This window comes from Lathamus discolor, chromosome 3 (genome assembly GCF_037157495.1).
Source record: "Lathamus discolor isolate bLatDis1 chromosome 3, bLatDis1.hap1, whole genome shotgun sequence".
Taxonomy (NCBI): domain Eukaryota; kingdom Metazoa; phylum Chordata; class Aves; order Psittaciformes; family Psittacidae; genus Lathamus; species Lathamus discolor.
Window position 1 is genome coordinate 128,338,633 of NC_088886.1, and position 16,110 is coordinate 128,354,742.

Below are 16,110 nucleotides of genomic sequence, written 5' to 3' on the forward strand. Positions count from 1 at the left end.
CCCCCCCCCCGTTCCCCCCAATCGAGCACAGCCGTCCCCGGGTCTGGCGAGGAGGAGCAGGGGATCGCCTGCGGGGATCGCTTTTCTCCACCCGGGACCCCCAACCCGGGGTCCCTCAATGCAGGTCCCGGTACTTTTCTTCTCGGTGGTCACAGCTTCTGGGTCCCTCTGCTTATCCTGCAGCCCCTAGGCGAGGACAACGTTGCCCTAAGCTTCTCAGCTGGCTGATGTGCTTGTGTGCAAGCAGCAAAACTGGGAGCGATGCTTTAATCGCTGCCGGAGGCGTCGGGCCTGGAGACTTCGCTAATTGCGTTAATTAGAGGCCAGGCAGGGCCCGGTTGAACTGGGGTTGGTGCCTGCACATTGCTGCTTGCTCAGGGAAAACAAGTATTCGGTCAGAGGAACATCGGGCCTGGAGGGGGGAAGTGTGTGGTCTCCACGGTCTCCCGTGGTGAGCAGCGTCCCTGGCACCCGGGGAGCCCGCTGGGACGGGGCCCGTGTCCTGCCCAGGCTGAAGGAGCCGCACAGGTCAGCCCAGAAGAGCGGGGGAAGGAGCACAGCCTCTTCCTTTCTCTCTCTCCTGCGTGTTCGGGGGCAGCGCTGGCCTGGGCAGGGGAGCCGGCTTCCTCCTGCCTGGTGCTGTTTATGGGACAGGGAATCCAAGGCCCAGCCTCTCACTAGAGCAGGCGGCAGCGGTGGCAGGGTGCGTGTCCCAGCAGCAGCCTGGGCTCTCCCTGGTTGTCTCGGGGTGCAAGGGGGTCCTGCAGAGCCCGAAGCATGGGCGCTACAGGTGTGAACCCACTTCTGCTTCCACAGCCCGCCTGGTCCTGCAGCATCCCGATTACTGATGCCAGAAACACTTCCCAGAGGGGCCATCTGTAGGTTACGTGTTGTGCCCCCTTTGTACCCCATGCTGTCAGGGAGACAAGTCCTGTGTCCCAGGGGCTGCTCCCACAGCAAGGGGAGAGACCCTGATCCCCCCCCAGACCAGAAGGGACGCTCTCAACCCCCCGAGTTCCCAAAACCGCAGCTGGGAGAGGGGGAGCGGCTCCAGACCAGCTCAGACGGGGAATTTACAAACTGCTCTCCCCGTTCTCGCCCTTCCCACGGGCAGCGCTGACAGAGGGAACAGCACCTCCTGCCACCGAGGTGGCGAGCGACAGGGTGACCGGGGCCGGCTGGAAACCTCCCTGCCGGATGCCTACGGGGAACAAGGCGGGAGGGAAGGGGCTGGGGATGCCAGCACATGGGGGACTGGAGGGGACACGAGTGTCTCCTGAGAAGATTGTTGCATTCTTAAGCTCCAGCTAAAAGCTGGCCGTCGGGAACCACCTGGAAAGAGCCCCGCTTTCCCCGAAGGCGGGAGGGGAGGATCTGCGGGAGAAAATGCCTGCATCGATGATAAATCTATATTAATTCACCGAATAACGGGGGAATTGCAAGGGGCAGCAAAAAAAAAAAGCAGACTGTTATTGTTGCAGCCCCCGGCGTCTGCAGCCTTCACGCTCTCCTGGCAATGGGGAATGAACCCGGCGGGTGGGGGGACGGGGACCCCCCAGTCTGGAGCCCCGGGTCCAGGGGTCTCTGCTCCAGGGGATAGCCAAGCATGCGGGGGGAGGTGGCTGCAGTGGGATGGGGGCTGGCTGCTGGGGGGGGGGCTGACCCCCTCTCCATTACCCCCCAGTGTGGGTGCGTGTCAGGGACCCCCGTTCGACCACAGCGCCACGGAGGGGTCCTTCCCCTCCAAACCGCGTCCCCCGGTGGCGGGGCGGCTGCGGAGAGGCGGAGGTGGGAGGAGGAGGCAGGCGGCCCCCCCCCCCCCCCCCTCCGCAGCGTTGCCCTTTTAAGGGGTTCCTTGAAACCGCGCCCGGGTTCCATGTTTGCGGCCCCAGCCCGGGCGGAGGAAACTCCATGTTGTAACAAAGTTTCCTCCGCGGCGCCGCTCCCGCGCCCGCCGCCCCGCGCCGCCGCCGGACCCCGCCCCGCCTCCCCCCCCCCCCCCCCCGGGGGGCCGCGCCGGGGGGGGCCGCCCCCTCCCACCCCCCCCTCCCCGGCGCCCATGGAGCACCAGTCCATCATCGCCCAGGTCAGCAGGGAGGAGGGGAGCGCCCCGCTGCAGGAGAAAGGTAACGCGGGGGGGGGCATCCCAGCCCCCACGGTGCGGGGAGGCGGGGGGAGCTCCGCGGGGTCTCCGGTACCGGGAGGGGGGCCTGCTCCCGGAGGCTGTGATGAGCTGCGGGCAGCCTCGGCCGGGCCCCGCGCGTCCCGCTGCCGCAGGGCTGGAAGGGGATGCGCGGGGGGGGTTGTCCGTGCCGCGTCCCGTCCCCCCCCCCCCCAGTGCCGTCGGTGACCCCGGGGTACTCGGGGCGCCGCTCAGGCCCCGGCGCTCTGCGTTTCTGCGCGGTTTCCTCCGGAGCCGGGCGGACGGGGGGGCTGTTGCACGCAGCGCCAGCGGGGATACCGAAGCAGGCAGGGAGCCGAGCGCCGGGCACCCGCTGCAGATCGGCGTCCGCCTTCCCGTGCGCGCCCTCCGCCCGGCGCGGGGGGGTTGTGGGGAGCGCTGCCCGTCCTGCTGCCCGCCCGCATGGGGAGCTGGCAGGGCCGGGGATGGGGGGGAAAGCGGGGGAACGGGCCCCGACCCCATCGGGGAGCTCCCTGCCATGGGGCGCCCCACAGGCCTGAGGGGGCAGACCCGGGGGGACCCGCAGCTCCCGGCCCGGGCTGGCGGCAGGATCCAGCCCGCGGAGCCGCTGGGGAAGGGGCTGGAGCCGCGGCGCTGCCCGCTGAGCCCGGCGCTGGCAGGGGCTGCCTCTCTGCCTCAGTTTCCCCTTGATCCGCCAATGGGGGCTGCGGGAACGGCGCCCAGGGGCGGGCATTTCGCCCTGATTGGTTTCTCACCTCCGGTGCGCTCGAGTTGGCCAATGAGGAATGGGGGCAGGCTGGGGGCGGGAAACAAAGCGGCTGTAAGCCCCGCCTCCCGCGGCGAGGCCTCGCCCCCCACTCCCCCCCCCCCCCCCCCCCCCCCCGGGGCACCCACCCGTGGGTCTGCGGCCCGCGGGGGTCCGGGCCTCGGGTTCCTGCTGTCGGGGCCGCAGCTGCGCGGGGGCCGGGGGCTGCCCGCGGGGGTCCCCCGTGCGGGCAGGCTGCTGCGGGTGGTCTCCGGACACCCGTGTCCGCGGCGCCGGTGCTTGGTGGGGCAGGAAGAGCGTCCGGATGGGTGCTGGGGCTGATAAAGGCGCGGGGGGCTCCGGGCAGAGGGGGGACATCTCCCACATCAGTGTCCCGAGCCCAGCTCACCCGCACTACCCTCTCCTCGCTGTGCTGGGGTTGGGGGGACCCCCGGGGGTGCCCCTCACCCTCAACCCCTCCACGCAGGCACCCAGGCCCCTGCCACGAAGAAGCCGCGGAGCCGCAGCATCCTCCAGTCCCTCTTCTGCTGCCTGTGCCGCGATGATGGGGAGCCCTGTGCCGGCACCCCTGGCGCCCCGCTGCTGGTGGAGGAGAATGGGGCGCTGCCCAAGGTACCCCCCTCACCCCAGCCTGGCTGTCCTCGTGCTTCCCCCGTGCTGGGATGTGGGGCTAAATGGGCTCCCCCACTCGGGGTGGGCAGGAGGGTAGGGGGTGCCTCTCGCCACCCCACTGACCCCGAAGCTTGCCTGTCCGCCCGTGCCACAGGCTGCCGTCAAACACCTCCTGCCCGAGATCAAGCCGCAGGATGCTAGCAAGCTGTGCGTGGTCATCGACCTGGACGAGACGCTGGTGCACAGCTCTTTCAAGGTGGGGAACACCTCAAGCCCCTTCCTGCTCCTCACCCCACCTGCCCTGTCCCTCCTTTTCCTCCCTGTACCTCTAAATGGTGCCCAGCACCCGGCAAAGCCCCGCTGGATCGGCTGGGGTGTCCCTGTGAGGGTCTGGCAGGCAGCATTTGGGCAGGGGGTTCCCAGCCGGTGCTGACCCTGCTGTGCCCTCCCCAGCCGGTGAACAACGCCGACTTCATCATCCCGGTGGAAATCGATGGCATCATGCACCAGGTAATGGGAGAAGCAGGGTGCCTGGCGGGTGGGGGGCGCAGCCCCTGCTGCCCCTTCCCTGATGAGCCATCCCAGCTCTCTGCACTGGGGGCAGATGGGGCATCAGGGTGCCGGGGTGGGGGAGTGAGGGGGAATCCTGGTGTGGTGCCCTGCGGTAGTGGCTGGTCCCGGGTTCAAGTAATCCAGGATAGGCTGTGATCTGGGCAGTCAGCCTGTTCTTGGTTACTTGGATCTGGAGCCGGCCAGATGCTTCACCTGGATGCACGAGCGGGGCCATGGCATCCCTCACTCACCCCACATGGAGCAGCCCCCATGCGGGGGTGCGCAGGGCGCGGGCAGCCCTCTGCCCCCCTTCCCCGGCAGGGAGCCGCTGGCTGTGCTTGGGGAAACGGGTGTCCCCCGGGGGTGGGCATGAGGATGCTGGGGGGTAGGGGTGCCTGTGGCGCATGCCCTCTGCCCTGTGCCCGCAGGTGTACGTGCTCAAGCGGCCACACGTGGATGAGTTCCTGCAGCGCATGGGTGAGCTCTTCGAGTGTGTGCTCTTCACTGCCAGCCTGGCCAAGGTGCGTGCCCTTTTCTTCCCAGCCACACATCGGGTGGCACAAATCCCCCTCCCTGCACACCCATGGGCCCTGCTGCCCCTGTGTCCCCTGCCTACTGCAGGCAGTGCCAGCATCAGGCAGCGCTGTCCACCTGCCCCTCCATGGTGCTGTCCAGGGAAACTGAGGCACGGGGTGAGCTGGCACCGGTGGAGAGCAGGCTGCCATTGTCACCGTGTGGGGGGGGCACGGTGGCGTGGCGTGCCCTGCTGACCCCCGTCGCATGCCTGCAGTACGCCGACCCCGTGGCTGACCTGCTGGATAAATGGGGGGCTTTCCGGGCACGGCTTTTCCGGGAATCCTGCGTCTTCCATCGCGGCAACTACGTGAAGGACCTGAGCCGCCTGGGCCGCGACCTGCGCCGCATCATCATCGTGGACAACTCGCCCGCATCCTACATCTTCCACCCCGATAACGCTGTACGTACCGCCGCGGTGGGGCTGGGGGTTAATGGGGACAAGGGGCGGGCCGCCCTCAGCCGCTGCCCTCCCACAGGTGCCGGTGGCCTCCTGGTTCGATAACATGGCGGACACGGAGCTGCTGGACCTGCTGCCCTTCTTCGAGAGGCTCAGCAAGGTGGAGGACGTGTACGCAGTGCTCAAGAAGCAGCGGACTAACAGCTAGTGTCCCCCAGCGCTGCGGGCGCTGCCCAGGGGCACCGCCATGGCAGCCGGGTGCCTTGTGTTACGGGGGGAAGTATCCCCTGGTGTGCCCCCCCCATCGCCCTCGGGTGCCCTCCCTGCCTGCTGGTGGTGGGAGACGTGGGTGCCCCATCCAGGGAGGTGGGTGTCCTTTTCCCATGCAGGAGGGCTGTGGGTGCCCCGCTGCCTTGCTGTGCTGAGGACCTGCTGGGGAGGGTCCCAGTCCTCCCCCACTGTCCCCCCCCTCCAAACCTGATCCCCCCCCTCCCCAGAACGGTTCTCAGGTCCTTTTCCCTCCGTGTCCCCCCAGATCGGGGGGTGGGGGGCTCAGCAGCTGCTGCTTTCCACTGCCTTTGGGGGGGGGACTGGCCTCCCCCATCTGGGTTCTGCCCACTGAGGTGGGGCTGGCGACCCTCAGTCCCTATGTGCAGGGGGTGTGGGAGGGGTTAATCCCTTGCCACCCCCCCCAGAAATGGGGGAGTCTGATTGGCCTTGGTGCATAGGGCCTCCACCATACCCTTGACTCTGCCCCGGTGCAGCCCGTCACCTCGGGGGGGCACATCCCGACCCCCCTCGTGCCTTTTGCTGCCCCCCTGCCTAGGGGGTGTGTTCTGGGGGGCAGCCCAGCCTCAGGGCTGGGCCCCCGGCCACAAATGCCCCCCCACCATGTGCCTTGGGACACCACGTCTCTGTGCCACCCTCCCAGCCCTGCAAAGGGGCTGTGCCTCCTTTTTCACCCCTTCCAACCTCGTTTATTTTCCCATGGTGGGGGGGTCTGGTGGCCTTACCCCCCCTGCAGTTATACTGTGTCAGTGGGAGCCACTCCATTGCCGATGGGAGGGGGCACACCTCCCTTCCCCATCCATCTGCAGCTCCACCAAAGGCTGCAACCCCCGGGGGGAGCGACACCCCCCTACCAGCATTAGTGTGCCCCCCCCTCCCACAGCCTCCCAGCTTGGGCAGGGTGGGGGGCACTGAGGACCCCCCCTCCCTGCAGGCTGGGGGTTACCCTGACCCCCGTGGGGTCAGGCTCGTGCCAGGGTGCCCCCAGCCTTGAGGGGCTCTCAGGGAGAGGTTGTGGGGGGCCGAGCCCGGCCAGGCCGTTTTTAGCATGGCGCTATGGACAATGGCGAGTATCGTTTTAGGGGGAGAAACAACGGTTTCCCAAAAAAATCATGGGTGCCTTTTTACCGCTGTGCCAGGGGAGGGGGGGCAGTATTGGGGGGGTGGGGGGTCACGCGAGGGGTTTTAGCTCTGCGGTGCTGTCCATCCGGCTCATGCCGGCATTGCCCTTCTCCCAGCGGTGGGTGCTGGGGGCAGGCAGGGGTGCCCCCCAGGCCTGCCCGCACCCCTGCAACCCCCCCCCCCCGGGCCTCATCCTGCCCCTCCGGGAGGGTTGAACTCAGCACTTTATATTAGACAAGTCAAACGGCACCAGCGAAACCCGCTGCCCAGCAAGCACCCATGGGTGCTGCAGCACCCGGGGAGCGCAGCCCCGCCCCGGGCACCCTTGGGTGGCTGGGGTGGTATGGGGGGGCTGGGGAGGGCTGGGGGACCAGATCCAAGTGCCTTCATGTGATTAAAGCTGTCAAACCATCTTGGAAAGGGGAGTCCTGTGTCAGCGTGTGTGCATGCGTGTGGGTCACTGCTGGTGTGCATGAGGTGGAGGGGGGCAGAGAGCCCATAGATCCCATAACTTGCCCTGGGGAGTGGTGGAATGCTGCAGATCAGTGCTGGGGGAGCACCTTCAGGCTGCAGGGTTGGTGGGGGGGTCACCTCTTGTTCCAAGGGGGCACAGTGATGTTCCACCCTGCTGCCATGACACCCTTGTCCTAACAGCTTCCCTTCCTCCTGGAAGAAGGACCCTGATGCCATGGGGATAGGTTTCCTGACCCTGAAAAGGGGCGGGGGGGGGGGGGGGGGGGGGGGGGCAGAGTTTACTGTGTGTGCTCTGCCCCCAGCTTTGGGGCATGATGGGGTGGGGGTTCACAAGTGCTTCCTTCCTCACTGTCCTCTAAATAAGGTGTCAGGTCTGGAGGTCACTGGGGGGGAACCAACTCATAACCCGCCCTGTGCAGGCTGCTGCCAGCATACAGGCAGTGGGGTGCTGGGGGTGTCTTAGCTGCCTCCTCCATACCCTGGCCCTGTGCCTCCCCTCATTAGTGAGTTCTCCATCTTCCCCCATGGCTGCACTAATTACTGAGTTCATTAGTGGCCCAGTGTGTCCAGCTGGGGGCCCACGGAGGGGGCAGGAGCTCTGGGGCTGGCGTGGGGTCCCCCCTTGTGCTGCACCATCGGGATACAGCCCTGGGACACGGAGCGGAGCGTGGCCACCAGGGTGTCACCCCCCCACCCTGCACCCTTCCGAACTGCAGCCGGGTAAAGGTCCCATGGGGGACACTGGTGTGGGTGCACAGGGTGGGAGCTGGGTGGAATGGTTACGGGTGTTTGGGGGTCCAGCAGTAGCAGAGCCCATCCCTGCGGTATCAGGGCCCCTTGTTTGTGGCTGACACCTCCATGGCCTGGGCCGGCACATTGCTATCACTTCAGGGATCCTTGGGGAGGGAAGCAGGCAGGTTTGAGGCTCACTGCAACCCAGGCCTGGCACCAGGGTGATGGACAGGGTGTGGGATGCTCGTGGCACTCATGGCCAGCGCTGCTGGCTCAGCAGGGTGTCCCAGATAAGGCAATCCTGCAGGGCTGGGGAATTGATAAGAGCAAGATGAGCCTGAGGGCCTGCCTGCTGCTGCAATCCTGCCCCCCCCCCCGGTGTATGTACCCCCTGTTCATCCCCCAAAAACACCTTTGGGGCTGGAATCCTCTGGGCAGGACGCCAGCCCTCTCTCTGCCAGCGCCCAGGGCATCATCAGGTACCATCCACTGGGGCTGGGCTTGGGAGCATGGGACAGGGAATAGTGCTGAGCTGTGCCACCACCCTGTGCCCTGCTCCACACCACGTCCCTGGGCCTCCCTCCCATCCCCAAGGTTAAGGCTGCAGAGACCCCCAACCCAGGGAGCAAAGCCCATTGGCTGGTGAGCAGGCATCTGGCCTCTAGCTGCCGATGTGGCATAGCCTGGGGACAGTCCTGTGTGCCGGGTGGGACATGAGGGCGTGTGGGATGGGAAGGGGATGCCCTGGGAAGATGATGCTGCACTGCTGATGGCTCTGAGCCGGTAGCACCAAAACCCCCATCACTGGGGGATGTGGGGAGCGGAGGGCAGCGGTGCAGCACTGCCCTGTGACATCAGCCATCACTTTGGGGAATATTTGGGGAGGGCAGGAACAAAAAAAACCCTCTTAGGCATGGGCTCAGCGCTTCACAGCTGGAAGGGTTTGGGGGTTTGGGGGACTGTTGAATGGAGGGCAGTGACAGAGCCCATCCCGATGGCATCAGGGCACCTCTGTGTTTGTGGCTGATGCACCCTCATGGCCGGGTTCATGCTGTTGCTATCACCTTTGGGAGCCTCTTGGTTGTGTGGCAGGCACCAAAGCCCCATCACCATGGGCTTGGTGCCAAGGGGGACACAGGCCTGGGAATGGCAGCAGACAAGGGCACAGCACGCCCATGGGCAGGGTGCCATGGGGTGCCCTGTGCTGCAATAGCTCCCGGGGGACAATCACACCATGAGTAACGGGGCTCTTCAGGTGCCACAAAGCCTTGGAGGACCGTGGGGACCTTGACTCCAGGCTGTTCCTGCCCTTATATGGTGAACATAGGCTGGGACAGGAGGGGACAAAGGTCCCCTGGGTGGTGGCACCCAGCACTTTGCCTCGGTGCGCTCACCTGTGCCAGCTCTGCGGGAAGGTGAGGGGCTGCGGTGGGGGCCACAGCGTGGGCATGAGGGGCAGCGCTACCCACAGCCAGCACCACTCCTGGCACCACGCTGGCCGAGGGATGGGGCTTGGGCACTCACCCCTGCTCCAGCCTGGGGCTGCGCTGGGGGGATGCAGGGTGTGAGGGGTGGGATGTGGGTGCTGTCAGGGCAGTGCAATGGGACCCGGCTGGGGTTTGCCAAGCTGGGGGAGCAGGGGCCCCTCTGCTGGGTGCTGCTGGCTCTCCCTGCCAGAGCACTGCCATGGGAGACATGGCTGCAGGCAACCTTGGCAACACCGGAGCTGAGCCCTGGCGTGCTCAGCACCTCTGTGGCACTGGGACATGCCCTTCCTGGTGGGCATGGGTCTGGCACTGGTTTTGGGAGTTGGGGGGCTGGAGCGGGCAGGGTGTGCTTGCACATACGTGTGTGTGTGCAGGTGGCCATGTGATGCCGTGCCATCGCGTGCCGAGCCATGCCGGGACAGGGACGAGCAGGGCCAGTTCCTGCTGGCCCTGGGGAAGAGCAGAACATCACCTGCAGTGGTGTCACTCAGCGGGGGAGCCCTGCACAGCCCCAGCCAGGCACAGGGCACCAGGGTGCTCAGGGGACCCCGCTCCTGCCCGCTTCGGACCCTGTCATGGAGCACAACAGCCCCCATACGCTGCAGTGCTGAGGGAACAGGAGACCTGCTTGTCACCGGGGCGCTGGAGGGGTCCCTTACTCCATGCAGCTCTGGATGGCGGTTTATGGCCCAGCCGCCGCAGAAGGAGCAGGGCGCAGGTGGCATAGCAGGCTGGCTCCCAGCTCTTAATGACACCGCCTGTCGTTAACGAGGGTGTTGCCGCTGCCCCAGCAGGTCCCCTTGCCTGCAGCGCCATGGTGGAGCTCAGCAGCAAAGTGAGCAGGACGCTCAACAAGACCACACCAGGCATCCAGATATGGAGAATCGAGGTAGGGATGGGGGCACAGCCTGGGCACCCATTGCTGGGTGTTTGGGGGGCGGGAGGAAGGGAAGATCCCCCTTCTGTGTGCTCAGAGCCTCAGTCTGGGGTCTCAGTTAAACCTACCCAGGGCTGGGGCTGGGGGCAGCAGGGTGTGCAGGGCTGGGGAGGGGGGTCCGCAACTGGGCTGACATCTCCTTTCCTTCTGCAGAGCATGGAGATGGTGCCAGTGCCCACCAAAAGCTACGGCAACTTCTACGAAGGGGATTGCTATGTCCTGCTGTCGGTAGGGCAGCCTGGGGGCCTGCGGGGGCCTGGGGGGGGATGCTGGGGTGCAGGGAGGGGTGTCCCTGGCCAGGGGGCCAAGGGACATGGGGGCTGTTCTAGTGGGGACTGGTATCCTGCAGACACGCAAGAGTGGGAGCAGCTTCAGCTACGACATCCACTACTGGCTGGGCAAGGAGTCAAGCCAGGATGAGCAGGGTGCGGCCGCCATCTACACCACGCAGATGGACGATCACCTGGGCACGGTGGCCGTGCAGCACCGGGAGGTCCAGGGCCACGAGAGCGAGACCTTCCGAGCCTACTTCAAACAGGGACTCATGTACGTTGGTCACCCCCACAGACCTGCTCCCGCAGTGGGTGACGGTGGGAAGGGGTCCTCTGCGTGCCCCCCACGGGGACATCCCCAGCTGGGGATGGGGACAGCCCTATCCCAGTGGGGTGAGGATCTGGAACTGGTCTTGCTTCATTCATCACACTTGGGGGGGGGGGGTGTCCCCAACACCTCCCTGTGCACAGAGGTGGGAGGGGAACCCCACTGGATGAAGAAGGGGAGGCCCAAGGCTGACGCCATCTCCGTCCCCTCCAGCTATAAGAAGGGTGGCGTGGCCTCGGGAATGAAGCATGTGGAGACAAACACCTACAACATCCAGCGCCTGCTGCATGTGAAGGGCAAGAAGAACGTGGTGGCAGGAGAGGTGAGTTACAGTGGGGGGGTCCTCAGCCATGAGGAGACACCGTTTGTGGTCAGGATTGGTCCAGAGCCTCCCCAAACACAGCAGGGGACAGAATGGATGTGTGGCCACAGCGCCTTGCCTCAGGAGCATCCTCACCCCCAAAAAGCCACTCTTGAGTTAGGAAGGGGAACTACAGGCTGGAGGCATCAGCACCGGGCCAGGGCAGGGGGGGCTGTGGAGCCAGGGTGACCCTGCTGCTTAATATCCCCCTCTCCAAATCCCGTCCCACGGCAGGTGGAAATGAGCTGGAAAAGCTTCAACCTGGGGGATGTGTTCCTGCTGGACCTGGGGCAGCTCATCATCCAGTGGAACGGTCCCGAGAGCAACCGGAACGAGCGGCTGAAGGTACGGACCGGGGTCCCAGGGCTCCTCCTCAGAGCACGGAGGAGGAAGTCCCCCCCCGGTCCCGAATCCGTGCTGACGCTTCCTCCCCTGGGAGCAGGCAATGATCCTGGCCAAGGACATCCGCGACCGGGAGCGCGGGGGCCGTGCCAAGGTGGGAATAGTGGATGGGGAAGACGAGGGCGCCTCGCCGGGGCTCATGCAGGTGCTCACACACGTGCTGGGTCAGAAGAGGGACATCAAGGCGGCCATCCCTGATGACAAAGTGGACCAGAAGCTCAAGTCCTCTCTCAAGCTCTACCAGTGAGTCACCCATGAGGGCATCTCGCAGGGTGCCAGAGGGACCCAGCACCCATCTCTGCTGTGTCACACAACTCCTGCGCCCATGAGCACCCAGCAAAAGGGGTCGAGGCCAATACAGCGGTGGGTGCAGATCCTTTGGATGCTGTTGGAGCAAGGGGAACCCCTGGTGCCAACAGGGATGGTATCTGATTGGGAGATGCTCGTGCATGCGTGACCTTTGGATGCGACAGCAACGTCCCTGGGTGGCCCCATCACGTCTGACACCCCGTTGTTCCTCCTCATGGCAATGAGTGAGCTACAGGCAGGGCAAGCTGCAAGCCAGGTTGCCACCACGGCAGGGCAAGAAGGCTCCTGGGTGCCACCTCTGCCATGATCAGGGTGGGGAGGGCTCACCTGACTCTGCCACGGTCAGGTGGGGACGCGAGAGGGTTTTCCAGCCCTGTTTCTAACCCCTCCTCCTCTCTTTTCCCCTGCCAGTGTCTCCAACGCCAGTGGGAACCTGGTGATACAGGAGGTGGCTGTTCAACCCCTGACTCAAGACATGCTGCTGCATGAGGTGTGCCACCCGTTCCATGCTTAGGGGTGCCCGATTTTCTTGACAGCTTTAATCCTTCAAAAGCCGATTTGGTGGGATTCGCCCCAAAACTCTGAATTTCTGCTGTTGTGTCCCCTCCAAGGACTGCTACATCCTTGATCAAGGAGGTCTCAAGATCTTTGTGTGGAAGGGCAAGAACTCCAACAAGGACGAGAAGCAGCAGGCGATGAGCAGGGCGCTGGTGGGTGCTGTCTCCGGGGTTGGTTATGGGATAGCCTGGGTGCTCCCCAGGGGGCTGGGTACCCCATGCTCACACTCAGGGTCTGCATCTCCCCAGGGCTTCATCAAAGCCAAGAACTACCCGGCCAGCACCAGTGTGGAGACGGAAAATGATGGATCTGAGTCAGCCATCTTCAGGCAGCTCTTCCAGAAGTGGACTGTCCCCAACCATACCAGTGGGCTGGGGAAGACTCACACCACAGGCAAAGTGGGTGAGTGTCCCCTTTTGAAGCTGTAAGACTCTGTTGATTGGGATGGGAGGGGGTGGGGGGTGCTGTGAGGACCCTGTGGCTTGTGGGGTATGGCTCATCCCTCTCCCCTTCCCCACAGCCAAGGTGGAGCAGGTGAAGTTTGATGCCACCACGCTGCACGCCAAGCCCCAGGTGGCTGCCCAGCAGAAGATGGTGGATGATGGAACCGGGGAGGTGGAGGTAGGGTGGCCGGGGCAGGATGTGGGACCCTCTCAGGGCACTCCCTGGGCCGCACTGGGGGTTGCTGTGGGGCCCAGAGGCTGCAGGGCAGGGGAATGCACCAGCCCTGGCAGCAGCACATCCCTGTCCCTTTCCCACCAGGTCTGGCGCGTGGAGAACCAGGAGCTGGTGCCCGTGGAGAAGAGGTGGCTGGGCCATTTCTATGGTGGGGACTGCTACCTGATTCTCTACACTTATTTCGTGGGGCCCAAGGTGAACCGCATCATCTACATCTGGCAGGTGAGACCTGCAGGTCACTGACCCATGGCTGAGGGACAGGGGCACCTCCCCGGATGGGGGATGCTCTGCCCTACACATGGCTCCATGGGATCGGCACAAGGGTTCCCTGTTCCCAAGAGGGAAAAGGGGGCTGCAGTGGGCACTGAGCCTGCTCTGCCCTGCCCAGGGCCGCCACGCTAGCACAGACGAGGTGGCCGCCTCTGCCTACCAAGCCGTCATCCTGGACCAGAAGTACAACAACGAGCCCGTGCAGGTCCGCGTCACCATGGGCAAGGAGCCGGCCCACCTGATGGCCATCTTCAAGGGCAAGATGGTGGTGTACGCGGTGAGCAGCGGTGCCGCGGTGGGGAGCGGGGAGCCGCTGGCACCGGGGGTGACCTCCCCTTCCTGCCCCGTCCCTCCAGGGTGGCACGTCACGGTCGGGCAGCACGGAGCCCACACCGTCCACCCGTCTCTTCCACGTGCACGGCACCAACGAGTACAACACCAAGGCCTTCGAAGTGCCTGTCCGCGCCTCCTCCCTCAACTCCAACGATGTCTTTGTGCTCAAGACCCCCGGCTGCTGCTACCTCTGGTATGGGAAGGTGGGTACAGCAGGGCACTGGGGGTGCCGACACCCCCATGGGACGTGTCTCTACCTCTTCTCCCTGCGCTGGGGCTGCTGATGGAGCAGCTGCGCTTGCTTGGCAGGGCTGCAGCGGGGACGAGCGTGAGATGGGCAAGACAGTGGCTGACATCATCTCCAAGACAGAGAAGCTGGTGACCGCAGAGGGACAGGAGCCACCCGAGTTCTGGCTGGCCCTGGGGGGCAAGTCCCAGTATGCCAACAGCAAGAGGTATGAGCTGTACGCCCGCGGGTCCCTTGTCCCTCCACACCCTTGGGGATGAGGTGGTCCACCGGTTCCCAAGTGGGGTGAGCCCCTTTCCTACCACCACTACCACAATGCCCCCTACCAGGCTGCAGGAAGAGAACTCCTCCATGCCCCCCCGCCTCTTTGAGTGCTCCAACAAGACAGGCACCTTCTTGGCCACGGAGATTGTAGACTTCACCCAGGATGACCTGGAGGAGAACGATGTCTATGTGCTGGACACCTGGGATCAGGTGGGCTTGGGGGCATGGGGTGGGGGACACCTTTGATCCCGATGTCCCCAGCGTGGGTGTAGGACCAGCAGCAGCTGGAAGTGGTTGGATGGGAGGCTGGAACCCATGTCCCTGGCCAGCCCTTGCTGGTAAAGGAAGTTGCTTTCCATCCCCTCACTCCAGGGTTAGCTGAGATAGACTCCCAGTGCCCTTCCCTGCGGACAGACCCCATGTACCCCCAGCCACGGGTTGGGCATGGCCCCAGAGGGCCCCGTCTCACCCCAGTGGCAGACACGGTGTCCTCATTCCAGGTTTTCTTCTGGATTGGGAAAGGCGCCAACGAGTCGGAGAAGGAGGCGGCGGCGGTGATGGTGCAGGAGTACCTGCGGAGCCACCCCAGCGGGCGCGACCTCGACACCCCCATCATCGTGGTGAAGCAGGGCTATGAGCCCCCCACCTTCACGGGCTGGTTCCTGGCCTGGGACCCTCTCAACTGGGCCGTGAGTCATGGAGGGGGGCTGGAACGACCGGGGGGGGGCCTTTGCAGATGTGCCCAGATGTGGATCTGGCTGCAGCTGGCACTGGAGGGTGCACGCAGCAGTTTGCCTGATCCTTGCCCAGGGACTGAGCACTTTTGTCACCTTCCAGGATAAGAAATCCTACGAGGAGCTGAAAGCCGAGCTGGGGGACGAGAGCAGCCTCGGGCAGCTCACCTCAGTAAGTGGCCTAGGAGAGGGGTGGGAAGGGGCGCAGAACGCTCCTCCGTCCCCTTGCCAGGAGGCACAGAGCTGCAAGGACACGTCCTTGGATGAGAGGACACGTAACCAAGCTGGTGCCTCTGTCCTGGGGCCGCCCTGATGTGCCCCTTTCCCCCCGACCCAGGCGCTCACATCCAGGCAAGAGGTCTTCACCGCCACCACCGCCCTGCTCCCCGAAAAGCTGGAGATCTTCCCCCTGGATGTGCTGGTGAGCACCGCGGCCGAGGACCTGCCACGGGGTGTGGATCCCAGCAGGAAGGAGGTGAGAGGAGGCTGGGGTTGCTGGGGGAGAGGCGAATGCGGGGAGCTCCCCAGCCTCAGCTCAGCCTCCTCTCTCCTCCCCCAGTGCCACCTCTCTGACCAGGACTTCCAGGCTGTTTTCGGCATGAGCCGCTCCGCCTTCGGCAGCCTGCCCTTGTGGAAACAGCAGACGCTCAAGAAGGACAAAGGACTCTTCTAGGGCAGAGCCTGGGCACAGGGACAACCCCGCCTCATTGTTTGTATAAAATAAAATGGATTTGGCAAGCAGGGCTGTGTGTACCCCTGGGCTCAGCCCAGTGATGGGGCTTACTGGGCAAAGCGGTGGCACTCGGGGGCACACGGGTCTTCACCAGGCACCGAGGCAGCACAGGGACTCCTGTTCCCTGGGGCCTTCCTTTGCCCCGCTGCTCTTTGATGAGCCCCACAAGCTGCCCACAACCCAGGTCCCCATCACGGGAGTCAGGGCTGCCCCATGCAACCCCAGCGGCACCTCGGGGTTAAAGGTCTGGTACAGAGCTGGAGCCTCTCCCTGCGCTGTCACGTGAACCTCAGTAAATAAGTGCTGGACCAAAGGTAAGAGCAACAAGCGACAGGCTGATGGGATGGAGTGTGTGTGGACAGACACCAGGGAGCACCTGTGTGTCCTTGCCCGGGGACGGAAGAAGAGCATCTCCCTCCTTCTCAGGCTCCACAGGAAACCATACAGGAACTGGTGGGTCTCAGCCCAGGGCCACATCTCTGGTGTATGGGAAGGTGCTGAGCACACACACGTGATGCTCTGGGACACGTGGTCA

The 16,110-nt window shown here is 64.8% G+C and overlaps 2 protein-coding genes across 4 annotated transcripts; both read left to right on the forward strand.

The window, feature by feature from the left end:
• The first annotated feature begins 1,846 nt into the window (after positions 1-1,846).
• On the forward strand, positions 1,847-6,876 carry CTDSP1 (CTD small phosphatase 1). Of its 2 annotated transcripts, XM_065671577.1 has the most exons (7): positions 1,847-2,126; positions 3,376-3,521; positions 3,676-3,777; positions 3,975-4,031; positions 4,502-4,594; positions 4,864-5,049; positions 5,126-6,876. In XM_065671577.1, exons 1-7 carry the CDS (start codon positions 1,877-1,879, stop codon positions 5,252-5,254), a joined length of 963 nt encoding a protein of 320 aa, XP_065527649.1. In that variant the 5' UTR covers positions 1,847-1,876; the 3' UTR covers positions 5,255-6,876. The 2 variants fall into 2 exon arrangements, with proteins under 2 accessions (XP_065527649.1, XP_065527650.1); XM_065671578.1 differs by lacking the exon at positions 3,975-4,031 and having other exon boundaries at positions 1,856-2,126.
• A 2,174-nt stretch (positions 6,877-9,050) lies between these two features.
• VIL1 (villin 1) lies at positions 9,051-15,540 on the forward strand. Of its 2 annotated transcripts, none has more exons than XM_065671574.1 (20): positions 9,051-9,077; positions 9,941-10,038; positions 10,240-10,314; positions 10,436-10,632; positions 10,900-11,008; positions 11,282-11,392; positions 11,490-11,692; positions 12,170-12,248; positions 12,370-12,468; positions 12,565-12,718; positions 12,837-12,937; positions 13,079-13,216; positions 13,383-13,541; positions 13,621-13,800; positions 13,907-14,052; positions 14,174-14,318; positions 14,609-14,797; positions 14,946-15,014; positions 15,180-15,317; positions 15,402-15,540. In XM_065671574.1, exons 2-20 carry the CDS (start codon positions 9,964-9,966, stop codon positions 15,513-15,515), a joined length of 2,481 nt encoding a protein of 826 aa, XP_065527646.1. In that variant the 5' UTR covers positions 9,051-9,077; positions 9,941-9,963; the 3' UTR covers positions 15,516-15,540. The 2 variants fall into 2 exon arrangements, with proteins under 2 accessions (XP_065527646.1, XP_065527648.1); XM_065671576.1 differs by having other exon boundaries at positions 9,057-9,077; positions 9,944-10,038.
• The last annotated feature ends 570 nt before the right edge of the window (positions 15,541-16,110 follow it).

What these genes read in the sequence shown, in the direction of transcription:
- CTDSP1 (XM_065671577.1), top strand. Translation starts at nt 1,877, where the DNA reads ATGTTTGCGGCCCCAGCCCGGGCGGAGGAAACTCCATGTTGTAACAAA. An exon ending in TGGTGCACAGCTCTTTCAAG is followed by an intron (nt 3,778 to 3,974) that starts GTGGGGAACACC and finishes TGCCCTCCCCAG; the next exon opens with CCGGTGAACAACGCCGACTT. An exon ending in TCTTCCACCCCGATAACGCT is followed by an intron (nt 5,050 to 5,125) that starts GTACGTACCGCC and finishes GCCCTCCCACAG; the next exon opens with GTGCCGGTGGCCTCCTGGTT.
- VIL1 (XM_065671574.1), top strand. Translation starts at nt 9,964, where the DNA reads ATGGTGGAGCTCAGCAGCAAAGTGAGCAGGACGCTCAACAAGACCACA. An exon ending in TGCTGGACACCTGGGATCAG is followed by an intron (nt 14,319 to 14,608) that starts GTGGGCTTGGGG and finishes TCCTCATTCCAG; the next exon opens with GTTTTCTTCTGGATTGGGAA. An exon ending in GCCTCGGGCAGCTCACCTCA is followed by an intron (nt 15,015 to 15,179) that starts GTAAGTGGCCTA and finishes CCCCCGACCCAG; the next exon opens with GCGCTCACATCCAGGCAAGA.